This window comes from Sparus aurata, chromosome 22 (genome assembly GCF_900880675.1).
Source record: "Sparus aurata chromosome 22, fSpaAur1.1, whole genome shotgun sequence".
Classification (NCBI taxonomy): Eukaryota; Metazoa; Chordata; class Actinopteri; order Spariformes; family Sparidae; genus Sparus; species Sparus aurata.
Genome location: NC_044208.1, coordinates 13938112 through 13964820, shown reverse-complemented (window position 1 = coordinate 13964820; position 26709 = coordinate 13938112). Strand labels below are relative to the sequence as shown.

Here is a 26709-nt window from a genome sequence, read left to right as displayed (position 1 = left end):
AAACACATACCACAGCTGTACGTGGAGAAGTGTCTGTCTTCCCTCCTGTTCTACCGACTCTTCCTCACATTTCTTCCCGAAAACCAGTGTCTGTCACCGACAAACAACTTTAACTCACCGAGTGTTTGTGATGAAAATGAATCACCGCGATCGTCAGCCCTCCAGACCGAGACTTCAGGGAACTTTCCCCCAGAAAACAGCCTCTGTCCCCGCAAGTGAGTCAGACAGCGACCTGTTTACTGATGGTGATTATGTAATTTAGCGCGAAAAGCGTAACTTTGTCACTTTCCAGGATGTTTGGTGGGTCAGGATCTCAATCACTACACATTATAACAGCATCCATATGATTAAAAAACTGTCCACGGGTTTAGATTGACAGGGGGGACACCGGGAAACACCGACGTCATCAACATGACGTGTACCGTCCCGCCTCTTTAGGAGCCGCAGTGCCGGCTTTCTGTGCGAATTACACAGCGGTACGGCGGAGATGCTTCGCTCTGTGTGAATCACCATCGGTGGAGAATTGGCGAACCACCGCTCCGGAGATAATGCGGAGACGCTGTGTAAAAAGGGCTAGTGTCTGTATAGAGACCAGGAACATCAGCACTTCCAAATGTGGGAAAATCTCTCCAGGCTACATCTAGTTCAGCCTGGAAATATCTAGTTTGGCGAACTGACAGGTAGCAATAATGTCTATGGCAACCTAAAGTTGTACACTATGAGTGGGGAAACAAAATTATCCAAAACATAATGTACCCATCATCCTGCTTAAAAGTTGTCCACTGCTAACAAATGACAAGAAACCATTTGTGTGTTACTGTTGTTTCAGGTGCATGCTCATTACTCAAACCAACATCGCTGCCCAAATGCTGCATTTTACATGTCCACACAGAAACATGGAGCATTTAGTGTATTTAAAAAATAGGCACATCAGAAGGTGTGTCCAAAAACTTTTAAATAATAGTCAGTTCTGTAAAATATCTGTATAAATGCAGACAAGGCCTAAGTTGCTTAGAGCAATTTAAGACTTACTTAGACTTTTGACTTACCATTTGCCAGATTTTTTTATGCATTAATTACAAATACATGTTTTCATTTATTGCCTGAGGATGCACATTCAGAGGGTTTTGTGTCGAGAGCAGAATACTAATTATTTGTTTTAGCCTTGTCCAACCAGGCTCTAGCTAGTAAGCTCTAAATGATGATAGCAGTATTGCATAATCTGTTACTGAAATATTCACTGAAATCTAAAAGCTGTCAAAACCTTGCCAGCAGCAGTGGCAAGGTTTCTATATTCTTCTGACTAGATTGACAGACATGCCTGCAGATGTACCTTTTCCTTATGTCTGCGTGGTGGTGGAGGGCTGTCTGGGGTGCTGTGTCTCTTCACATCTTCCTCTATAGTAGATTTGGCATGAGGCTGGGGCGAGTGCATGTCCCGAAGGGAGGGCCTGGCTGCTGGGGTTGGCGCAACCTCCACTCCCCCTTCTCCTGGTGACTTCCTAAAAAAAAAACCACACACAGACAGACAGATATTAAAGAACCACAATCATGAGATAAATCACGCTTGCCGCTCTATTAATGCACTATAATGTAATAACAACACTGGTTGGTGATAAAAATCTGTGGTCATTCAGCTTCCACAATACAGCCTTTCATTGACATGTTGCATTCAGTTAATGATCGCTGTTAAACCTTTAGTGTAATATCTTCTTCAACCACAAGGGGGTAATCAAGTAATACACATATTATTACAACCAAAAGGCATTAATAGAGAAGTAGAGTGGGTGGACAAGTATTGGGATCAACTCCTGTCTTTATACAGCAGCTCTACAATAAATACAATCATGATAAAGCTAGTAAAGCTCTTTTTCTGAGACACCCCAATATATAAACTGAATGATACAAAAATCTTTTAAAGGAAGCAATAACTATCAGTCAGTCTGACTGGAATGATCCGTTTTATCAGTGATCTTAGGAAAGCAACACAGTACATAAAATGAGCAGGCAAAAACTAGGTCGGAACATTTTGTTTAACTATATCTCAAAATGTTACAATTAAGACTGAAATTCCAAGAAAAAACAGGAAAATGTTTGCCAACTTCACATATCTCAGAAATGTAATTTAACCGCCAGTTGCCTGATAAGGAAGTAACTGTATTAGCGTGACGTCACAGTAATTCAGTCAATGGGTTTACTGCTGGAAAACCCCCCCAACCAGCACCAGCCAGGAACAAATCACTGGAGAAAATGAATGTTTAGATGACATAGTGTTGGAGGGCCTATGGCACCATACATCTTAAAGGATGTGTGTAACTATAAGCAGTTTAAATACACCGTTGGACCTGGAACCACAATGACAGAGCAACTTTTGTTTCTCCTAATCCTTACTTGCGTGTGTCTCCAAAGTCGACAGAATTGATGGTGGAACCGGGCTTCCTCCAGCCAATCAGGTACTTGGACTGAGCTCCCTGGCGGGGGTAGAAGCTCTTGGGCCCAGGGGATGCCGAAGACTGGGATGAAGGGGAGGTGGCTGAAGAGGAGGACTCCTCTCTTGGGGAGCTGTGGCCTGAATGCCTGGCGCTGATGGAGGGAGGAGAAGCAGAGGGATTACTCCTCTGGAATCGCACTGATGTAAGATATACACAAATTGCAGGATAATCAACCATTTTAAGGCAATGACAGGATTTTTGGAGTGTTTAGAGAATGTCAATTTAAGAAATCCAATTTGTTCAAGCATAAATAAGTAAATATAAATCTGTAACATTCTAATCATCTAGGAATTTCTAGGGTGGACATACATTACCACGTTATAGATGGAACATTTTTTATCAAAGTATAACCTGTGGTCAAGTCAACCTTGGCAAACTAATTTCAGAGGCCCCTCTCACCCCCCCGCTGCCACTACGCCAGAATACAAATGTGCCCTAAACGCTGGACAGATGATACCCAGGTCATGAACTGTAACTCTATCTGAACGGGTGAATTAAGGCTCGCTCAAACAGGAAGAGAGAGACACTGGAATTATCTCAGCTCCAGACACGAGAGTTCAGCTGTGAAAAGTCAGACACGTGTTCCAAATTTCCTGGGGCCTAATGTGGAAAGATAAGAGGGAGTTAAAATTACTCCCGTGCTTCGTTTCCTGGAAAGACTTATTGAGAGGGAGGTGGTCTAGTGTGTGTTCTTCTTGGGTGAAAAAAAAAATCAGCTTGAGTGAAATGGAAACATGCTGCACAGATCAGGCAAATACTGCAATGACTACACAGGATAAAGTGGGAGAGGTCAGACCTGAAATCAAAAGTAAAACTGGTTAAAGCTGTCAGATGCAACTTTTCTTGAGATTTAAAAAAAAGATGTTGCTTTATTCATTATAAATCTGTGCTGATGGAAATGCTTTCACAGCTGTTTTCACTTTGTTTTCCATGTTTTTCAGCATAATTTAGGTTGTATGCTATTGGTTGCGTGGCTTTTGGTCAACTGCTTGTCAAGGTGACAAAATAAATAAATATTCCTTTAAAGCATCTCACTGATTGTGTTTGCCTTTTGCTGCAGATGCCGATTCCCTCAACCTCAGGCAAAATTGTGTTTATTTCAGGGTAAACAGCTCTTTCAGATGAATGAGAAGTGTTTCTTGCAAGAACTTGGTAATGTTTGAGTTTGTTAAGATACACACAATGTGTTTTGGTGAGAATCAGTGACTGTAATCCAGACTTTTTTTTTTTTAACTCCACTGGATAGAGAGCAAATAGGGATCAATGTGTTGATTTCGGGCCAGATAGCGTAACAGATTATTGGTAATTGCGGAGGACATTTGGAATTTGATTTTAAAAATTAAATTCTTGGGGCGACCAAAGGACAAAAAAACCCTTCACATCAGACTGCAAAGCAAATCCAGGTATTGGCTTTGTGTGGAGTTTCCGGTTCCTTATGCGCACATTTGTGCATGTCTGATCACGGACTAATTCGTGATGGGTTACCAATCACAATAGTGTTGTGGGCGTGAGACTTAGTGAGACCAGAGAGTGGTGATGACAAATAAAGGGAGGCAGCTGTATCGGAGCCAAAGTAGGACATAACATAAATTCATTTACATGTTGAGCAACTGAACATACACAACACAGATACTTTAAATCAGTAAAATGCTGATTATTGGATCCAATGATTGGTCTATCCACAATACAAAGCAGCAGTTCCAAACCTTTTTGTTTTGGAATCCTGAATAGCCAAGCAATACCAACCCATAACCACTCATCTCTGGCCAGTAATATTTTTAGAACGTGACCAGTGACTATGGTTTTATAATATTTTTATAGATTCCTTTAGATCTCAATCATTTTTCTTTTTCGATTAGTCAGGATAATAAAAACGCAGAAATGTTTCCTGTTAAGTGTACTCCAATGTGTACAATGTAACCACAAAAACATACAAACAGACCTTGAGTGCGATCCAGCTTCACTCAGACTGTACGTGCTGCTGTCTCTAACAAGGAGATGAGTAGGTGGGGTCCGGCCTGTTCCGTCCATACTCCTTTCTCCTGGAGGTCCTGGGGACTCAGCGGCAGCAGGTGATCTCTCCAGCATCCTGCGGCCTCCCTCGGTGGGGCTATGCCATGGAGATACTGACCGCTCCCTGCTCTCTCTGCCTCCACTGGGAGCCAATAGGGAGGTGGTGCTGCCATGATGAGAATGGGGGTGAGAGTGGTGAGAGGCTCCATAAGAGCTTGTGTCAATGCCGCTGTCGGCCGAGGCCCCCTGGAGGTAGCCACCTCCTCCCAGGCCATTGGGCTCAGTTTCACCCTGGTCACCACTGGAGCCTCCACCCGCTCCCATTTCGTACCATTTATCGCTGTCGCTGTGGCCCCCGCTGGAAGCTGTGCTGGATAGAGTATTACTGCTCGAGTGTCCGGAGTAAGGTCCGTCAGACTGCCAGAAGAAACAGGAAGTGGAAGAGCAAGAGGATATGACAGAGGGAGGTTTCCATGTTAGTTAAAACATCGGTGTTTCACAGATAGTCATTTGGCAATGAAAACATCAGTGAATGAACATTACAGAATGCATTTTAAACCTCATACGAACAGAGGTTCAGAAAAAGCGAACAAACAACTCTGTCTGTCTGTGTAAGTAAACAGTGTAAGAAAGATGTACAGTCTGACCTGGCTGCCCTTCTTCGGTGAGATGTGGATGACCTGCTCCTGCCTCTGGATGCGGGGAGCTCCTGAGTAACCTGGACCAGACTTGGAGACTGGGGCCTCTGCAAGAAACATTCCAAAGAAAACAGCTTGGGTAAGTGACAAACACATGCACAAACCCTGCGGGACAAACAAATGATTTGCTGATGAGAACAGAGAACTTGTTCTCCTCTCCGCTCACTTGTGTGTATTTTGCTACTACAGCACTCATGCTTCCAGGAGGCCCATAGCGCTGACATTGTTTTCATTCTGCATCTGCAGTGTCCATGAACAGAAACACAGATCATTTGTCATCAAACGCAACGTACATCAAACAGAAATGTGTCCCCAGACAGTCCCTGCTGGCTTTGTTTGTTCTGGGCAAGCTGTGCCACATGAGGGAATGTGTGTATGTGGCCTGAAGCAAAACTCTGGGTATAAATGGGACTGTTGTGTAATTGTCTAGATGTTATGCAACATGATACCCAGAGCGGGCAGCTAATGACCACAGCACCATGAGAGGGAGAGTTAAGGGAGGTATCATAACATCTGCTGGGGTGGATCTGGTAATGTAGTGAATGCCTCTATATCTAACTTAGAATATTCATTACGCTGCAGCCCATAGGGCTCTGTGCACTAATTAGAGATGGTTGCACGTGTGCATGCCTGCTTCTGTGAGTGCATGTACATATATAGGCTATATGTGTGTATGATATTGTTTTGTTTCTCAAGAGTTTTTATAGATGTGATTGGACAACTAAATGTCTTGTTTTGACACGTGACAAGCCAAAAGCACGATTTCCGATCACCTTGGTTAAATGTGTGCCCTCCTGTGGGCCTTCCTGAACTAGAAACACTTTTAGGGTAGTTAATATTGCTGTGCATCCCATTAGCTTCCACAGAGTAGTCGCCAAACTACCTAGAGTCCTTAAAAACAATAATTACAAGAAATCAAAACAAGGAGTCTTGTGTATTGCTCCATTGAAAATTGTACATGGGAAGAAAAGTCATGACAAACAGAAAATTATCTGCATCTCACCACCCAATTCATGAATTAATCATAAACCTGCCACAAAAAACCTGTTACAAACGAAAATGGAGTATATGCGATTCAAAATGGAGGAAGCAACAGGAAAACTCGATGCAATAATTACTGGAATGCAACACCCTATATAGGCTACATCAATGGCTATGGTAATGTGATGTTTCAGTGTGTGACTGGAACTGAATAACACAAGCTAAGAGAAAGAGCGAGTATCCTGCCCTCTGCATGGCTCGTGTTATTTCTGGACAGAGCACAGCCACATCATCATTGCTGAACGGGTCAAGGGGGTAAAAATGGGAGGAAGAGGAAAAGGACAGAACACTAAACCACAGAAACGGCGAAGTAGCCTGTGAAGGGCCGGACACTTGGCCGACACAGGGCGAGCTGGCCCGGCCTGCATTGTTCCACCCTGACCAATAAAGACATAAGTGCTATAAACAACCACAAAATGAGAGACTAGGTCCTTTCTCTGTGATTGTGGCAAGCAGAACAGGTTGAGGGCACGGCTGAAATGTAGGCTGGTCAACAATCAACCAGAGCAACATTCTGCTGGGAATCGAAGGAGCAGCAGAGGAGCATGTGGTCTTTGTGAATCTTAGAGGCCAAGTGGTAAACAAGAAGAAAACTTCCAAAAACAGTGCACGAGACAATTATCGTAATTAAATGAAAGCCAATGTACAAGAGGATAAAAAGATGAATGAGAGGCAAACATAAGTGCCCGCAGAGAGTGAGGAACTAACTGTAGGAAGGGAGGGAAGGAAGGAAGAAAAGGCACACAAAGAGAAGGTTGGCCAACTATGTCAAGAGGAAAGAAAGGAATTTCTCCTCTTTTTCTCTCTCCTTTATTAAACCTTAGACTACCAGAATAGAGTGAAAAGTGACATGAAAAAGTGAAATATTTGTTGGCAGAGACATTAAGATGTTCTCGGTTAAGGCAAAATAATTCACGGCCTGCAGAAGAGGAGGAAGAGGAGGGCATGGGAATGCTGTTTATAGACAGTGTGGATGCTATCAGAGTTCGTATCTCAGCTCTTGAAGGAGCAGTGGCAAAAACCTGGCATGAACAGATGAGGAAATCTATACAATACACACACATATCTGCCATTTCAAAGCATTTAGCAAAGCGGATAAATATGGATGATTATTCTCCTGTGCTGTCGCCTCCTCCCACGCTTTTCAACAGTCAAGTGCCCTCACATTCCTTCCATATGAAAACATACAGTACATTTACATTGCAGGAAACATTAGAATCTACTATGAGTATTAAGCCGCTGCACCTTCACTGTATTAAATCAATTATTTCTCTACAAGATATAGGCTGTGTTTTAACTGCATAGTGTATGCCAGAAAGGTTTGAAAACAAACAATTACATTTTCGATTCAGCATCAATTTTCATAAACTGCTAATAATTCATTTATCTCTCTAGAGAGAGAGAGAGAGAGAGAGAGAGAGAGAGAGAGAGAGAGAGAGAGAGAGAGAGAGAGACAGAGAGAGAGAGAGAGAGAGAGATAAATGAATTATTAGCAGTTTATGAAAATTGGTGCTGAATCGAAAATGTAATTGTTTGTTTTAGTTTAGTAGCTCCGCAAGTGCAAGTGCAGGGTAGCTGGCTCATGGGCTGGCTGAATGCCTCTCTGGTCAGCATACACACCTCTCTTATCCCACAGTCTCACAAGTCACCTCAACAAATGCAGCAGATGACTTGAGCAACAATTCTGTCTACTCTATTGTATTTATTCTGTTTATTTTCAATTATTAACGTCAAGCGCTTCTTTGCGTAAACTGAAAGATAACGTACACAGCCAGAAACAAAACCTCCTCCTGGATCTTCTCATTTGCAGTTGCCCTCTCAGCTCAACAGCCTCCTCTTCTGCATCTCGTTAAAGTATGACGACAGCGCACCTTTAATCTTAAAGGGACTCTATGTAACAATTTGCAGCAATTTACATCTGTAAATCACTTTTTTATTAGCTATATATGAGAGGTTTGTAACATGACACAAAAAATGAAACCTGTCCCTGTCTCCCTCGGCTGCCTATACAAGCCTGTGGACTATTTGTTTGAGTTGTTTAACACTGGTGGACTGTGGATTGCCTCATCTCAAGGCCTCTGTCCACTATGCTAACAGAGAGCAACTTTTTTAAAACAAAATTTAACTTCAAACAATGGCCTCTATTGGGTTTCTTTTTTTTCCCTTAAGGTGACTGGTAATGTCATCAACACAGTGGTGTGATGCAAGTAAGGTTTGCTTGAGTATCATTCAGTATCAACAGTCTGCTGATAACGGCATACTTAACTGTTTATTCAATAGGCAGCGAGCAGTATATGCAGTTGGCAGGACAACTACTGAAGTACATTAACATGTGATTTCGTACACAGTCATATTCACCTGTTGACCCTCGTTCACCACTTCCCCCTTCCTCCATTCTTGACCAATTGGGAGTGGACTTCCCACTGGAGCTGCCCTCTCCGACCACCTCTCGTCTCTCCCCAGACATCGGCGAGTGACGATTGCTTACAAACCTGGTGAACAAGCACACAAGCATGAAATCAGAACACTGAACATAATTTATTTTTATTTTTTTTACCCCCAATCAGCTAAATGTGTTTCTCCACTGATTTAAAATGCAGAGCTAGAATGGATGGAATGACAGATTTTGAAACACAATACATTTTCCCACAGGCAGTAGTGGGTGGAAGTAAAAAAAAAAAGGAAAATGTTCAAATAAAGACCTTCTGTCAAAAGCATTATCATAGACAGAGACACTGAGATGCAATCGTTTCATTCTCCTACACTAACGTCAGACACTGTTACAACTGTCAAATGAATCCAATCTTAAGCCAACTTTTGCTATTTTAGGATAAAACTAAATATGAATTTGATAACTTCACTTTAGCTTGCTGGATATGAATAAATCATCAGCTTCCTAAATGTAAAATGTGTTCCAAGATAAGTGAAGTTATTGTCTCAAATTGCTTTCTAAAGATAAAACTGAGACAGTTAACAGTTAAAAGACAACATGATCTATCAATAACAGCTGCATAAAAAACATGAAAAATGTGGCTAACGGCTGAATAACTGGCTGAGATTTGCTGCTCTTCATACGCTTCTCTGATTTGATGCATCATCATTTGCCTTAAAAATACCCTGTCATCTATACACAATCTCTCCCCCCCTCTTCCTTACTGCTCAGGCATGGACTTCTGTCTCCAGTGAGCAGAGCTTCCAGAGGCGTCACTGGAACAAGACAGGTTGCTGGGAGAGCTGCGATTGTGAGGGGAACGACCCAATGCCAGGGAGGAGGCCAGGCTATAGCTCTCACTGCCTGGAGACATCCTGGTAAACGAACAAACATATATGCACACACAGGAACTGTAAGAATTTACGGCTATGTGGAAATTGAGGAACTAAAGGAAGATGAAAGAAACACAGCAAGTCATTGTAGGAACAAAATGTTCTAGGTTGTTCCTTCAGAGGAAATTCCATTGATTGCTGCGTTGCAGGCATGCCGGATGAAAAAAATACATGAATACTTAAAAGCTTCTGCTTAAAAATCAGCTACACACTCAACAGCTGTCCTTTAGGTGCTTTGTTGACACAGTAGCTTGCAGAAAACAAAAAAAATAACTCAAGCAAATACTACAATACTGTATACTCCCTCCAACATGAATATTACATTCTAAAAATCCATATCTATAAATCCAAAAAGCTCTAACCTTTTGGTGTCTAGGGGCCGGCCATCGCTGCTGACACTGCGTGGGATGACTGCGCCCCTCTCTAGCCTCTCAGCTGACAGGGTCTTCCCCACTGAACTACCCAGGCTGATGGCCCGGTTGGGCGTGTGGGGCTGTGGCGAGGCAGTCAGTGATTGCTGAGGGCTGCTGGACGTCCTCTGCCACTTGTTGTTGTTACTGCGGAAGGGGAACTTGTACTCGAAGGAGCCACTATCGCTGCTGCTACCCTTGTAATCTGACACAGGCATCCGATAGAGCTCTGAACAGCCCCTACGAACGGGAGGAAGGAAATTTTGTTTGAGAATCAAGTGTTGTCTATGTCAGCAAATGTTCACATGACTTTTTTTTTTTTTTTTTTTTTTGCAGGGATTAATAAGGTTGGAAATAAAAAGTGACAAATCTTAAGGATCACATGCAGTAGTATTTTATCTGGTGTCGTAAAGTTCCCATGAATTGGCGAGTGGAGTATATTTGCCTCAGCATAGTTCATGTTTCCTGTAAGATCAGGCAGCTATGGAGGGACTTGTCGCTGATACTGATTAGCAGCCGTTAGCTACAGATCAATTTCTTAACAAAGCTCAAGGGATCTTAACATCTTCAAATAACCTAAGCACTGTAACTGGCCTCCATTGCTTGCATAGACAGTATACTGCCTTGGCCTGGAGGTGTTCATTGAGTAGTTGCCAGTTAGCAGTTAGCAGTATTTAGCAAGTAAAGCTATCTGCCCAGAGTATTTCTATATGCTAGAGTTACATAGAAAGACTTAAGTGATAAAATCTTCAAAAAGACTTAATCAGAAATGTAATAACTAGACTCCTGAAGCACCACAGAATAACAATTGTGTGCGTCTCTCCAGTACACAAACTGATATAGGGCTGCACGATTCTGGAAAAAATGCGAATCATGATTTTTTTGCTTAGAATTGAGATCACGATTCTCTGGCACGATTTTTTTCACAAAATGTTTATTGCACTGATGAACTTGAACAAAAAGTAGTATTGTAGTATGGCAGAGGCATACTACTATGCCTCTGCCAAAGCAATGCTTTTTTTTGTTTTGTTGAAGTTCTATCACTGGATGAGAAATGATTTTTACAAAAGTAAAAAAAAAAAATTTGTCTCCAAGATGAGAGTGCATCCTTTTATCCCTCATGTTGTACAGTGTTTATTGGGGCTGTATCCTTGGCTAGGTGATATGTGATAGCTGCTGTGATTGGCTTTCTAAAACGGAGGCGTAATATTCCTCCTTTTCCAAAAGCTGCCTCTGGGGTCAGCGTAAACATGTGACGTGACGTGACGCCCGATGTTGGGCTGTGAACAATTGACAACAAATTTGTCTTCAAAATAAGAGCTTTACATTGCACCGAATTGGAGTTTAGAACTGGGTTCTTAGCGGGGGGCTTTTAATTTGAAAGTAGCGACCGTTCCTAGCTTGCGCTACAACAAGCTAGAGATGCAGGAGACGCTAGCATCTCCCGGATCTCAGCGGCTGTCCAGTTGCCCATCTAGCAGGCGAGGTGGAAATAAGTGTACCCTCCGAGGTGGCAAATCGGCGAACCAAAACAGACCCTCAATTTACCGCCCTCTGTCTAAAACCGCGGACCTGGCCGCCAAAAGGACGCGCAGATTGGGGGCTTGCTGCCCCGTCTAAAAACGGCTTCTCACTCACTCCTTCCAAACACTCAACTGCAGGCGGGCTTCCTCCACTGAATCAAGTGCTGCGTTTGGGGGCGCTTCAAAAAATCCAGGAGGAAAATGGGAGCATTTGTTTGTGATTCAGCTCTAGATATAAAATGATTCAGAATCGCTATGTGTGGAAATGAGAACACGTGTATGTGTGAATCGAGATCGCGATTTTTTAACGATTTTTCGTGCAGCCCTAAACTGATATATTAACAAGTAAGTGGTTAGCATAAAGAATTTTAGGCAAACAAACAACATCCCATCTCCACATACCTGCGCGGAGTGGCGTCATCATGTGGTGGGATGATGACGACACGCACTGTCACTGAGGTTCGCAGGAGGTCAATCATCTGCTCATGGGTCAGTGTTGCAACAGCAACTTTGCAGATTTCTACCAATCGGCTTCCTTGTCTCAGTCCTGCCTGCCAGGCATAACCATACGGCTCCACCTATTAATAACAAAGTTTTATTGAATTGCAGCTGCAGTGGAGGGATTAAACAGTTTATCCTGGAAAGAAAGTTATGTACTTTTCTCCACTGAAACAAAAAAATCATTCTTCTTTGCTTTCCTTTTGTGTGATTTTGGGTAACATGAAAAATTCACTTGTATACTAGATGCTCATTTGTAATCCAGACAGAGGAAAGAAAGATTTCTGAGGTTTACATCTAACCTAAATTATTACAATTCCCATTCATTATATTTAGAATCATTTTCATTTAAAATATAGGTATTTTTCAACCCCTTTTTGTTTGATATGTACTCCATCAAAAAGTTACCTAATGATTTTATGCCTCCACACAACATTCAAGTTGCAGTTCTTGAGTTCATTGTTACCAGAACATTATTTTGCAGAACAATATAATGTCATAGCGAAGTTGACTCTTGACTTTTTGGATATAAAATGCCATTACTCCTCAAGTCCATGTGGACATTTGTGCCAAGTTTGAAGAAATTCCCTCAAGGGGTTTCTGAGATATAATGTACATAACAAAATAGCAAAGGGTATATCATTCTGTTTACCGGTAGACTACGGCCAGTTAACTGGTTAGTAGGTTAGTCCATGCCCCTTACTTAAGTGTGTGATTGTGAATTGTGATTAAGTAAGGCATATTCATATCTGCAATGTAAACACAGATTGTACCTCAATGAACTACACTGTTTTAGAGTACACTTTCAGCAAAACTTTCAGTTATGAGCTGACAGATACCTCAGCCACGATGCCTTCATAGTTGACGTGGAAGCCGAGTTGCCCCAGGCCATTTCGACGAAGCGTCATCTCTGATGTCTCACAACCCTTGGTCAGGAACTGGACATAGGGAGGGCAGAGAGATGCAAAAAAGTACAGATGAAAGATGCAATGACAGGAATGATCATGTGAGGGATGATAAAAATTTTTTTAAAAAAAACAGGTAAAGAGGTGAGGAGAAAAAAATGCACAAAAAAGGAGACAGTTAAAATGAAAAGACAGAAAAATGGTGGCAAACTTATTCTCCACAACCTCAGACAAATTTACACAACCGCATTTTTATGTGTAGAAATGTTCATATTGAATAGTAGGGAAAAATAAGGGGATTAGACATACACACACAGACACACAGCGCCACACACACACACACAATAAAAGCAGGTGTCTCTTGCTGTGCCACTTGAGGCTGTGTTCACACAGAGATGCTTTGCTTAGGAAAAACATTTTTGAACTTCATGTTTTTCATGGAAGGATGCGACTCTTGGCATTCAGGCCGGGTGGGGTGCGCTGCAAAGTGGCTGTGCTTCTTTTGTCTCAGAAAGTCATGTGAAGAAGTTGAAAATAGTTAAATGTTGAAGGAGAAACAGCCTACATCACTTGTCAAACTGCAAAGGGCAACCAATGAGTTGACAAAGGACATGGTAAAACCAATCCTCATTGTAGATGATTTTTTCATTGTGGTCGGTCACAATTCATCCTTCTCTCTCGCTCTCGGGAACTGCCTGGCGGCTTCAGAGCACCTTGCATTTCTCCGTCTGAACAGGACGTTAGTAAAAGCTCTATAGAAGTCAAACTCACAGGGAAGCGTGAATAAATCATGCTGCAGACTAGCACCTGATAGGAATTGTTATGATGCTCTCTGATGTTTTTGAATGTGTGCGTGGGAGAAGAGAATACAAGAAAAAAGGCAATGATAAGGAGCAAACAAGAGGAGAAAAAGAGAGCAGAGAGAGAAGAAAGAGAGAGGGGGAGACGAGTTCCAAAAAGCGGGTGGCCCAAGGCCACTTCCCTTCTTCTCTCTGGCACAGAGGTAGTCCAAATGATTGAAGATTAACGCCAGATGCATGAAATGCAACATGAAAGTGATACATTTCTGAGTCCTGAACCAAATAACTGTGTGTGTGTGTGTGTGTGTGTGTGTGTGTGTGTGTGTGTGTGTGTGTTCTGATATGTTAGTATGCATGTGTGCAAATCAAAGATGGTGGACTCAATCCAGGTTACATAAATACATTATAAAAACCATCAAACACACACATACACACACAGTTTGAACGTTGGGACAGGCTAGGGAAATGAATGTATTCTAAAGCACTGATGATTACATAAGAAAACACCTTTTTTTTTCCAACCAGTTTCCATGGAAACAGCTAAGGAAGAGCTAGCACCACTTCACTGTCTGTGTAGGTGTAGGAGCCATTAGGAGTATGCTGTCCAGAGGTGTTTCTGAAACTCCCCCAATAATCTGAGACCAGTAATAAGAAAACAGCTTTGGCATGTAAACAAAAAAATGACTTGGGAAATAAACCTGGCACCAACTGGCCTAGCCATGACCTCAGCTATGACAGCAGAGGGCAGGGAGACCCACAATTGTCAATGACTGATATAAATGTGAGAATACAGCAAATATCTACTTATTAAACATATTTCAGCAAGAAGTGGTTTTTTAATTTAATTGTGTAAGTTGTAGAACCCATCTGTAACACATCTGTAATGTTTTGTGGCGTGTCCTCTCACCTCTAAACGTTTAACAACCTCCTTGAAATCCTCAGTGTTATTACTGATACTTCTCAGAGACACACTGTCTCCACGTTCGTAGAAAATCCGCAAAGATGCAGGGCTGCTCAGCGTCCAGCCGATCACGTCCTTAGTGGCACAGTTGAACACCACAGCCTTGGCCTCCTGGTCCAACAAGATAAGAAAGTCATTGGAGATGGCCAAAAGGGCTTCCAGTTCCCCTCCGGTCCCATGATCCTCAACGTGGACCGGCCAGGTCGTAGCCCCCAGGCTGCGCAGCTCTGCCCCTCCGTACGGCCTACTTTTCTCTTTTTTCTTGTGAGCCAGTGAGATGAAAGGGAACTTTCCTGAGGGGTCGATGGGTGTGCTGGTGGTGTGGCGCTCAGCCAGGTCGCGCAGATACTCCTGGCGTGTTCGGGTGGCCATGGCGCGGAACTTGTGCGATTTGTGGGCGGCATTCTCCGCATTGATGACCTTGGCCAGCAGGAAGTCCCGGAACACAGAGGACTTGGGAAAGGTCACGCCTTCTGGGATGAGAGGGCCGAAAGAGGGCACGTCTTTGGAACGAGTGACCGCCACACTACAGGGAGAGGAGCACACCAAGGAAATGAGTAAAGAGAAGAATTGATGTTGAAGTGGCAATAGAGATGTTTTTTGTATTAACACTTAATTATGTGGGAAATGTTGCACAATGTAATGGCTTAAGAATAATGACATCATTGTTATTTAAATTGGTTCCCAATAAAACTTTGTTTGGCAACATTCTATCTGCTTTCATGTCTCCTTTAGGGACCAACTGAATAAGTTAACTCATGTTTTGTTGGAAGTTGTTACAATGAGGAAAATGGACAGTGATCTAGTTATCTATGCTACAGTGGTTCCAACAATAATACAACTTGTAAATGCTGTTTCTATTCTAACAAATTGGTTGTTGAGTATTGACCAAGAAACTGACCAATTTAGGTTAGGTATTTTGTTCCGACATCATAGATTGTATGGCTTACATTTACACTTTTATTTCACAGTATATCTACTTCAAATGTCACAACACATTCAAGCCTGAAGCATTTACTATCAAAACGTATTCATGCTGTTCACTTACTTTAGTATGAGAACATTAAAGACACTATTCTTGACTTCCAAAATAAATGTCAACTATCTGATCGCTGTTCATAACAAATCTGCTATTGTGTGAAGACAATGAGTATTTGCCTGTTCCCATTAGTGTAGCATGTACCTTATTTATATGTCCTATACCTCCCCCTGTTTTCTCTGCTCTCCATCTCCCTACTCCTCACCCCCCTTTTCCTTTCACTAAGTCCCTGGAATGGCCATCTGAGGCTGTTTGCCCTGTCTGGTATGTCAGGAACTCAGCTGAGCAGCCATGGGGAGGAAGGAGAGGAAGCAGAGTTGAGGAGGAGGATGAGGGGAGACTACTATTCCAAATCTCCTGCACAAAGCCCCAGAAAAACCAGAGTGAGGGAAAAGGAAAATGTGGCTGAGAAAGAAGGACTTTTTGGGCGTCTCCAAAAAACACAAGGAAATGATTGCTGACTGGAAAAAAAGACTAAATTGTTTTACTTCTATGTGAGACAAACAGACTTACAACCTGGTCTGTGGAATGTCTCTGTCTGGAGCAGTGAACAAAAAGGCTAACTGTGCCCTGAAACGAGCAAAAACACATCGAATCTCATGTTCCAATCTCAACTTTTTGATCAAAAGAGCTCAATCACAGATCCTCTCTCAGGTGATAATTAACAGCTGACAAGAGTAGCACAGGAAGTGGGAGCCCTCATCCCACATGCCTCCCTGCCGACATGTATCGGCACCCGGTGACACCAGGATTAATCACTTTGTCTAATAAGCAACTAAAGTCAATATGCCACCCACATATTTCTAAACATACCTCCGTGACACCCCGGCCTCACTGGAGACGTGTGGTGTTCAATTATAATAACCGTCAAATTGTTGACACCTCATTTCCCACCTTTCCTTGTTTGTAGCATACAGAGGTGAGAGAAGAAATATGTTTTTCTGGTTGAAATTGCCTCTGCGAGCGAACACACAGACTCATAGAGTACACTGGTGATAAATGAATGGTGGGAGTAGCCTCAGTAGTTACTACTATGTCAAAATGTTGCTTGCACTTCCCACATGGCATATGTACTCAACTCTCACAGACTAAAACAAGAACGACAGAAGAAGGTAGTGTGTGAGCACATGTGTAGGTGGAGGGTCATACAAACATACAACAACGTGAACGTCCCTACAGGTATTGTGGGTAGTAATTCGTCAGTTTTTATTTAACTGCTGTGCATTTTCAATATGAACCTTATTTCCCTCATTTCTATCTTCACAGAGAATGATTCCAACTGCTAAATAAAAATTGCATCACACTGTCAGTTTTGACAAATTGCCTTGTTTGTTTGATGCTATCTGTTTCTGTTTCTTCTACATTTATGTCATAATAGAAAAAGTGGAAGAAATTGATTTTGTCCAAAGAGGTTGAAAGTATTACCATACATTACTGTGCAGGAGTAGGAGCCTGTGTATTTTGATTAAAAATCAAGCATAACATGCACAACATGCTGTATGTAAGTGGGTATAAATAATCGATTCTCTTTGGATTTTTTCCAGAAACAGTTTCACTCCCCAATTAAGGAGTTCTGGAGCACCAAAAATCTACCAATATATCCAATATATTTGACTACTAATTAAATCAGAATGTGGATGAAGTCCAATTTGGTGTACAACAAGCATGCAAGTTATACTTTCTATGTTCTAGTTGAAGTGACTATAATCAATATCTTTAAGTGTCAACAGACTTAACAGTAAATTGTCAACTCTATGGGGTTTCAGCACATTGTTTTGTTTTTTTGGGATGCAAATTTACTGTTTTGGTTCACTCTCCTTGCTCATATCAGCATAATTTCCAGTTGAAGGAGGAAGCTATTTTTAGCAGAAGCTACAAAAACCCACTGCACCAACTGGCCAGAACCAAAAGACTGACAGACAAAGTTAGAGACTTCCTGGTGAACATAGAGGAGCATGAAGCAGATAAAGAGCAAGATAGATTTCTCAGGAATAGGTGAAGACCAAAACAGAACTAAAAGGGGAGTTATTTGAAAATCAGAACAAGCAGTTGCCATTGCAGCACACAATATGAAAGCTGAAAACAATGTATTGGCATGATATCAACAAAACAAATCCTAGAAACGAAAACATGAGCCCAGAATTCTCCTTTTAGCTGGCTTTCTCCTTGAAGCATTGTTTTTATGATTGTTACTAGCATATAAAATCTTTATTTTTAAACTGACAGCCAATACACAAAGTAAGTGATATAATCTCAATGCAATGTTGGCCTGCTTTTCTATAGATGACAAATGCATCATAAAGAGGATCAGCTGAAGTGGATATAAGCAGGCTGAACAAATAATTAAAATAAAATGCAACCTTTTATTCGTATTCTTCTCCATCACTACAAACATCACTCAATACATTACACTGGAGTTCTAAAAGCACTTGTACTGATCTCAAACACCTGTGAGTCAATCAACCTGACATGTGACTCATGCAGGACAGAGACGTGATGAAGAGAAAGAGGTAGAGGTATGAAAGCCAGATAACAAGACACAAAAAAGCATTTAAAAGAAAAAAAAACTGAATGAGGAAAAAAAAAGACAGATCGAGTGAGATGAGGGTGAGAAAGACAGAGAGAGAAGGAAAGGAGGATATAATGCAGTGGGGACTGCTGGGCTGTGTGACTGCTTTGTGATCCGCGTGGCAGGAGGTTTGTCAGTAAAAATGAAAGAGCACATTCCTGTGGTTTCAGTGATTTGTGGTCTTATAAATATCCAGTGTGTGGGCAGCTCTGCTCTTCCAGTATCCACGACCTGCTGCCCACTGAGCCAAGGCAAGAAAAAGAACATGTCAATACCTATTGAAGTGGGTGGCTCAGAGGTGTATTGTGTGTGGGTGTGGGGGAGGTACACATACCGTGTTTTTGTCTACTTGTGACAACTAGTCCATTTATGTTTTACAGTATTTAGGTTTGTATAACAGCCTTGGCACATGCATAATGTATTATCATGCATAATCATCAGAACAGAGGTAAGAGATCGAGGAATGAATGTGAGAAAATATAGGCTGTATTGAACGATATTACAATTTTAGATCATGATCTTGAAGTTGTACACAATGTACTTTTCAGGCAAATGTCCTCTTACTTCTGTTCCCAAACCTTAAATAACCTTGTACACTAGCAGATCTGGGGTATGCAAACAAACAAACAGAAGGATGCAGCCAACTAGATGAACATGCTGATTGGATGAATTACTTCATGATGTATGACATTTTGAAAATAATGAGTTAAGAGTTAAAGCTTGCAACATGGCGGAATAGGAGATATCTAATGCAAAAAACACATTTTAGTGTTGTCAAGAAAATCTTTTTTTCAATTGATATCAATTCTTGACATTTAAAACAGTTTCAATACTAATTTTATCAATACACATTTACTGGATTTTCTACCCCTGACTGAAAATACGTTGTTCTGGATTTCAATGGAAATTCAAGTTGGTGTTAGAAACTTTATAAGGCTGCTTCCTACAGACCCTGTAGTTAATGATTATGGGAATAAGTGTTTTCTATTTCCTGTCACTGTCATTACATTTGTAAGGTACAGAAAACGGCACAGTAAAGATTAATAATAAGCACTCCACATTACATGAAACTGTCATAACAGAAAATGAAATAGAATGGCACTCAGTACAGGGCATAACTCTTTACAGACCAAGCAGTCCACTTTGGTATTAACTCACAGATGCCAGCCATCCAAATATGCTTCATTTTTACAGCTTCATTTTTATGATCCATATATTAATTCTTGACAAATTGTGGGAAAACACTGTATCACAAAATGTTAAAAAAGTGAGAGAAATTCCTGGATTCGTCCCTTTATCTGGATCTGCACCAAAAAAAAAAACATTACTGGCGTAGGTAACAATCAGACTAAGGTCTTTTTGTGACATCATAAAAAATATGTTCAGTGTGCATCACCCTCTACAGTTACTGTTACCTCATACTATGTATAGTAAGTCTGTCTTGTTTAGTAATAGTGACATTGCTGTGGTGATGTCTCTAAAAAGAAAAAAGACATACACAACACACACATCAAATAAGCAAGCATTCAGAGCTGGGATAAGTGTACAGAAATTGAAAAAGATTTGGACTGTGGGCAGAAAGACTTTGATTGGTTTTGTAAAGTTGCTTGGAATTAAAGGCAGTTATACTAGATACTAACAGCATTAGAGCAACTGAAAAAGAACAAAACCAAACTTATTTTACTTTACGTGTGTTAATTCATATTCTTACTTTAAAATAATTTGGAAGAAAGGGAACAAATACACCTAACATTTTAGTTGTTCTTTTAAGTGAAAATGTATCCATACAGGAGAACTGCACAGCACTGGTTGGCTTTTGATTTTGAGTGACAAAGAATAGGCCAGTATAATTTATCTTTACATTGTCATGATATTAAGTAATATAATATAATATAAATCAGCTGTACCATATGATCATTAGGCTGTACCATATGATCATGTTTGCATTACAAATAAAAGTTTTCACTGAATGACAGAGGTGGGAGTAAGTTACATATGTGCAAGTCATAAGCAAGTCTCAAGCAAGTCCCAAGTTACTGTGATGAAAATCAAGCAAGTCAAGTCGAGTCATGGCTAAGGTCAAACAAGTCACAAAAAGTTTGTATGAATGTATTCTTCATATCTGTAGACACAGTAAACAGAAGAGGGTGGTTAGTCAATAATATGATGTAATTGCACAGTTGATCAATTTTAGAATTTTTTTCAACCCCATGAATACAAGAATAAGATTAGATTAATATCAACCCTGGAACTGCACCATACTGCACATCCTGACAGCTGAGAATATTACTCTCAGGTATTGTTCCCCCTCCCCCTCTATAAAAGGAGGGGGAGGGGGAGTTCACAGGACGTGTCTGTTCTGTCCTGAAATGTGTGTTTCTCTTCTATAAAACACATTCTACATCTCGGGGGCAACGTCTTTACACATACGGGCCCTTCTCCTTTCAAACGGGGCAGAGCTCCGTGAGTAACAGTAGGAGAGACACAGACACAACACCTGAGGAAGAAGCAGGTCCGTCGTGGACGTGCACGAAAAAACAAGTGTGTCGCACCGAATGTGTGCCGATATGGTGCAGTGTTGGGTTGTGAGCGCGCATAACGCACGCCTACATTTGAAATAATGGCTTTATGCGCACTGAAGACACTATATCTGAAACACACGTGCGCTTTAACCAAGACGGCGGCCAAAATCACCCAGGCATGAAAAAAATCTTTGAATCCAAATTTGATGATTTTCGGAGCTCCCTCCATGCTGCCTCTCCTCCTCTGATCCTATCTGCCACAGTGCCACTCTGGCACACACCACGTCATACAGTGGCAGAGGGCAAAGTATCAAAAACGAAACTAACGTCTCAATATGCGCAAAAGAAAGAAAGAAAAGCCAAGACTTTCGAGTCATCTGTGTCAAGTCTAATTTAAGTCTCAAGTTATGAATGCCAAGTCAAAGTCAAGTCGAGTCTTTCATCAGTGTTAGTCAAGTAAGTCTCAAGTCCTCAAATTTGCGACTCGAGTCCGACTCGAGTCAAGTCATGTGACTCGAGTGCCCCACCTCTGCTAAATAAACTAGTAAAAACATGAAGTTTGACATTTGTTGGGGCATGTACCAAACATAAATGATGAATTACCTCTAGAGATAAGGTCTTTAAGCCAGGGCATCTTTACTGCACTACAGTACTTGATGCTGTTTTGTCACGTTTGCTCTTTAACAATAAACTGCAGCTTCTTGCTATTTCCTATAATGTAATATGATATTATATAATATGTCATAATATAATATATCATGTAATAATATTATACAATGTAATATAATATGTCCTTTAAAGAGGTGCCATGGTTCTTAAAAAGTTTAGGAACCACTGCTTTAGAGGGCAGAGCCATACTAAGTAAAACCGTGAAGTGTACTATATTTCCCTGCCCTGTGTGTACGTGAATGTTCTCTGGAAGAGAGAGTAAACACACCAAAGCTTCAAAGCATCCTTTACTTAATAGATTTGACAGTATGACTCATGGTCAAAACCCCTGTGGTTTCTGAGAATCATAATTTACATCTGAAAACTGATTTAATAGTTTCACCTATTTTGTGTGTGTAAAATTAGTGTTCACTTCAGAAAACTTAATTCAAATTACTGAATCACAGAAGCCATCTCAATAGTTTTTGCTCTATATTCACCCTTTTGCTGGGCTTTCTGTTCATGTCTGTTGTTGCTCAGTAATGAAGTAGCCCCATGGGGGACAATTAAGACCTCACACAATGTGCTCAAACAGCAATTAAAACAGCCATCATTGGAAGAGAGAGGAAGAGTCATAGAGAGCAAGATAAGAGAAAATGACAGAAAACTAGATAACAAGACAGAGGCGAGAATACACAGAGACTGAAATGTCCTTCACAGCTGAACAGGTTTTAAGAGGAAATGGAGCAAAGGCAGAATACTCATTACTTCTTAAAAATGATTCCAGGCTGGCACTTTCTATTGCATATAACACGTCTCTGACAATGTGGTAATAAATCGTGAGCTGTAGAGAGGGCTCTCAACAGTCACTACCTACTCTGTGATGGAGTGATGGAACTGCAAAGGCAATAAGAGATGTAGAATTTTTTCGAGGCAACAGATAAGAGCATTATTGTTTCAGCAGTGTTGGAGAGAGATTCATGAGGGAGAAGTCACAGGCATAGAAAAAAATAAAGTCAAAATTATTCATCTAGACTTTGTTCTACTGCCTCTGACCACATTGGTTTTAATAAAATGACAACAACATGTCTTTCAATAAAGAAATTCAAAAATAAGAGACACTCAATTAAAGCATATTTTACATGTTTTAAAGGAAGCATCCCTTTAGAACAAAAATACATAAAAGGTAATTGTTTTTTTATGCAACAGTGCTGGTAATAAAAAATACCATAAAACTGACAATCCGCATTCTACTTTTCTTTCCAATTTCATTTTACCACCTCAGAGAAAATCAACATCAACCACTAATTTCTGTTAAGTGATTTCAAAGCTTCAGCTCAATAATTGTTCTGATGATCTTTTTTTTTGTTATGCGCGCACACACACATGCGCACACACACATGCGCACACACACATGCGCACACACACACACACGCACACACACACACGCACGCACACACACACACACACACACACACACACCCGCCAAGCTTGTCAACTAAAGTACTGTACTGGCTTTTAAAGCTCACCATCCTCTACCACCATGTCCTGTGCAGGCATATTTATTCTATGTAACCTAAGCCAGGAATTACCTCATGTACTGTAGGTTAAAATGGGCTGAATGGCATTTTGTGTGAGTGTATCTCACCTGTAAGAGCTGTTCTCAGAACAGGGGTTATGTGCACGTACAATCACAAAGACGTGCTGGAAGTGAGAGCGAATGTTTTTGGGGGTGAAGGGGAGAGCGCCAGGTTCCTGGAACACAATCGTGACGATGTCATTCCCAATATGACGCTTCCGCAGTAGCTGGGAAAGCACAAAGACAGCAGGAAAAGACTGTGTTAGACATTGAGTTGTATCAAATAAGGTTCGTAAAAAAAGCACAGAAAAATGTCAAACTGACAGATAAATATGCATGGTTTTATGACAATCTGACCTAGATGACCATTTTCTTCATAAATAAATACTTGCAACTTGTTTGTAACATGAAGACGTAACATACCTGTTGCTTATTGTTGGGTGTGTAGGGCAGCATGGTAGACACATGGAACATGATCTCATAGTCCTTGTAAGTGGTGTACAATGAGTGGGTACCCGTCGAGTCAGCTGAGGGGGACACAATAAAACGTGAATTTCTCATGCATAGGAATGTGTTGAGGTGTTCAGTTTTTTGGTGCACACCCAGATTTAGAAAAAGCATGTATTATCATTGTAAAGCATTCTAAAACTGCAGCTTCACAATGACCTATCAGTATTAAATTAATACCAAACATCTAATCTATGTACTAGAATGGCACTCAGTAAAGTGCACACCCATGTCAAGGCCCAACAGTCCCCTTTTATTCAACCAAGCTTAATCCAACAACAAACTCAGTTGCCCTGTCATACTGAATTTTAAAGCAACCACATCTGCTTAACCAAAATTAATTTAACTGAGATCGAGGAACCACTTAAAATTATACTTGATACTCGATACCAGTGACCTAAATAAGGCCATTTTTTAAAATTATGATCCATGCAATATTCATTGGGGAATTAACAAAAATCCAGATACAGCATCAGAGGTGAAGCCCCGTTCCTTCCAATGAAGCTGTTCAGTGGCGCAGGAAGCCTAAAAACCTCAACTTCCTTAGGTGTAGAATTAACCATATCTTTCCGAGTTATGGGGCCCATAAAGAGTGCACATTAGAGACTTCTGGCTGAGCCACCTAACTTCCGATTTTCCATGTTATTGGACCAAACATATCAAATTATGCCAGTGAGCCAACGAGTCATTTGGCAGCGGTTATGATGCCAACAGGAAGAAAGAAAAATTATCTGCAAATTTACAGCCACTTCTTTCACAATGTAAGTGTATGGGAAAAAGTATTTTTGGACCCTGTGCTTCACCTGACATGAAATTACACTGTCTGGCCTCCAGTTGGCTTCAAAGACTGGCGCTCTTCTTGGGGCTTGTAAAAAACACCCTGTCGCGCGTTGTTAAAGAAAGTGAGAAAAAATAACTGGATCTGTCCCTCTATCTGGATTCGCACAAAAAGTTAATGGGTCTATTCTGGGCCTGGAGAATCATCATCCATCCAAGTTTTGAGGAAATTGCTTTAGCAAACTACAACCAAGCTTTGTCTTTGTGTTTCTCATCTTCCTCCTGCTAAAAATGCTCATCAGATGGCCAGTGTTGCCTGAGCTCAACAGGCTCTGGCCCTTAAGAGAGCAACTGAATGTTAATAACCACCTACTCATTCTATCGATGTGCTCTATTCACAGAACAAAACTCTCAAAAAGCGTTTAAAAGACCATACTTAACCTAGCTAGATTACCCCAATAAATTACAATCATTCTATAGGGAGTGCTTTGCATGGCTGCATTTAATTTATTAGAGGCTATCTGAGGGTTGCATCCCAGTGACTGGGAGAGTTTCAGTGTCACAGAGCATTATAAGGGATGACTTTGAACTGATCTGTGGATATAATGGAGTTACACATCAAACTCAGGCTCAGAAAGCAGACATGATGTAGACACCAAGCTTCTCTATAGCGAATACAAAGGAGAGAAGATGAGATCACACAGTGGATCAGTTTTCCCAGTAGAATAATATATGACACCAAAGGCCACCTGTCACATGTCTGAAATTAAAGGAACTTTTGTCTTTGAGGCAGTGCACAGAGAGGACACAGAAGAAGCACTTAAAGGAAGCCAGAGGGATTAAATCAGACTGAGACTCAAGGGCAGACAGGAGGAGCAGAAATCTCAACAGCAGAGGTTTTTCAAAAGTCTGGAGTGCCATTTATAAACAGAACATATGAACTATATGCAGCACTTTAACACATTTTGACATTTTGAAGACTAACAGTTGCAGACACTGATCGCAAAGTAATGAAATAACGCCAAAATACTTTCCTTACATTAGATGTTACAAACTCCATTCTAGTGTTCTGTTTATTTCTCACATTGCACATGCTTAGCATATACGTACTCTTGGTGTCCAGCTGGGCCCGGTACTTTGTGAAGCCTTTAAGTCGAACCCTCTCCCCCAGCAAATGAAGGAACTCCTCCAGCGCTTGACCAGCTGATTCGTTGTTGTACATCTCCTCCTCGCTGCTCTGACCTGCCATGCAGTACATCACCCCTACTTTCCGCTGGAAACTCAACTATGGAGAGAACAGAGATTGTTGCAATGAACAGGGGAGACACACTTATATTGTTGTGTAGAAATCATGTCAGAGTAACCATGTTGACATTTTGGGGAGAACTCGTGTTGTCATTTCAAGAATAACCACCTTTGGTTGTTCTGAAGTGATCGTGATGCCATTTTCCAAATAAATCATGTTGACATTTTCAGAGGTTCAGCTTTTGATGATTGCATCAGGGAGCAAGAGTATCAAAGAGCTTGTTTTGTGTTTTTCTCCTTTTAAGGTCGAGGTGTATGTGTGTCCACATGTGAAGGAGTTTCTTCACTTGAACCAAAAATAAGTCTCTTGGATTGAATTGATAAATAAAGCTAAAATAAAAAAAATGTAATCAATAATATTAATTCTGCCTCTACGATGAGACATCCCCCTTTTGTAAAAACAACACCTACACATTAAATGAATCATTAAACACTAAATGAAAATAACAGTACAGGAGACTATCTCCCATTCACAGAATGAACGATTATGTTAATCAGATACAATTTTGGTGGAATAATGACGATAATACAGTCTTTTTACAAAATGTATTAAAGCATAAAAAAAGAAATTCTTCCCATATGAGCATTCAAAGGAATAAGTCAAAGTTACCCCGCCCTGCTGAATTTCCTCACTCCTTATCCTTACCCCCTGCTCATCCAGCTTCATCAGCTGCTCTGTAACTTTAGGTGTGTTGAGTGCCAGGCGCAGGCAGTGGGCGTTGAGCTCAGGCACCAGGTACTCCAGCACCTCTTTCAGGGGCAGACCTCGAGCTAGACCGTGCTTGGATGTGGAGGGTACAGCATCTTCCAGGATGGCGCCCCTCAGGGTATTCAGCTAAAGACAGCCCAGCCAAAGGGAGAAGAAAAAGAAGTAGGAAACAAATGGATCAGGGCAACAGTTTGAGTTTGTATAAGACAGCAACAAAAAACACTGAATAATTCAAGTTATGAATAAAATAAACTATAATTTGACATTAACACCTTTTACTGTTGTACAGCTCATTCCCCCCTAGAACTTATTGCAGCTGTGTGCTTCCATCATTAATTATTGAAATTATACGGTCAAAAGGCCTTTGTCAAACCCACTGTCATACTATA

At 41.0% G+C, this 26709-nt stretch overlaps 1 protein-coding gene across 3 annotated transcripts in view; it reads right to left on the bottom strand.

The window, feature by feature from the left end:
• sipa1l1 (signal-induced proliferation-associated 1 like 1) overlaps window positions 1-26709 on the bottom strand; it is a 90985-nt gene that overhangs the window by 9116 nt on the left and 55160 nt on the right. For 2 of the 3 annotated variants that reach the window (XM_030404719.1, XM_030404721.1), the window contains 14 exons: window positions 26258-26446; window positions 25417-25591; window positions 23446-23549; window positions 23092-23249; window positions 14612-15191; window positions 12839-12937; window positions 11904-12079; window positions 9931-10218; window positions 9401-9550; window positions 8603-8736; window positions 5153-5250; window positions 4435-4922; window positions 2392-2583; window positions 1334-1502 (listed from right to left, as the gene is read on the bottom strand). In XM_030404719.1, the coding sequence (XP_030260579.1) occupies window positions 1334-1502; window positions 2392-2583; window positions 4435-4922; window positions 5153-5250; window positions 8603-8736; window positions 9401-9550; window positions 9931-10218; window positions 11904-12079; window positions 12839-12937; window positions 14612-15191; window positions 23092-23249; window positions 23446-23549; window positions 25417-25591; window positions 26258-26446 (3000 nt within the window). The remainder of the gene's footprint in view (window positions 1-1333; window positions 1503-2391; window positions 2584-4434; window positions 4923-5152; window positions 5251-8602; window positions 8737-9400; window positions 9551-9930; window positions 10219-11903; window positions 12080-12838; window positions 12938-14611; window positions 15192-23091; window positions 23250-23445; window positions 23550-25416; window positions 25592-26257; window positions 26447-26709) is intronic. The other variant, XM_030404722.1, reaches the window with a different exon arrangement.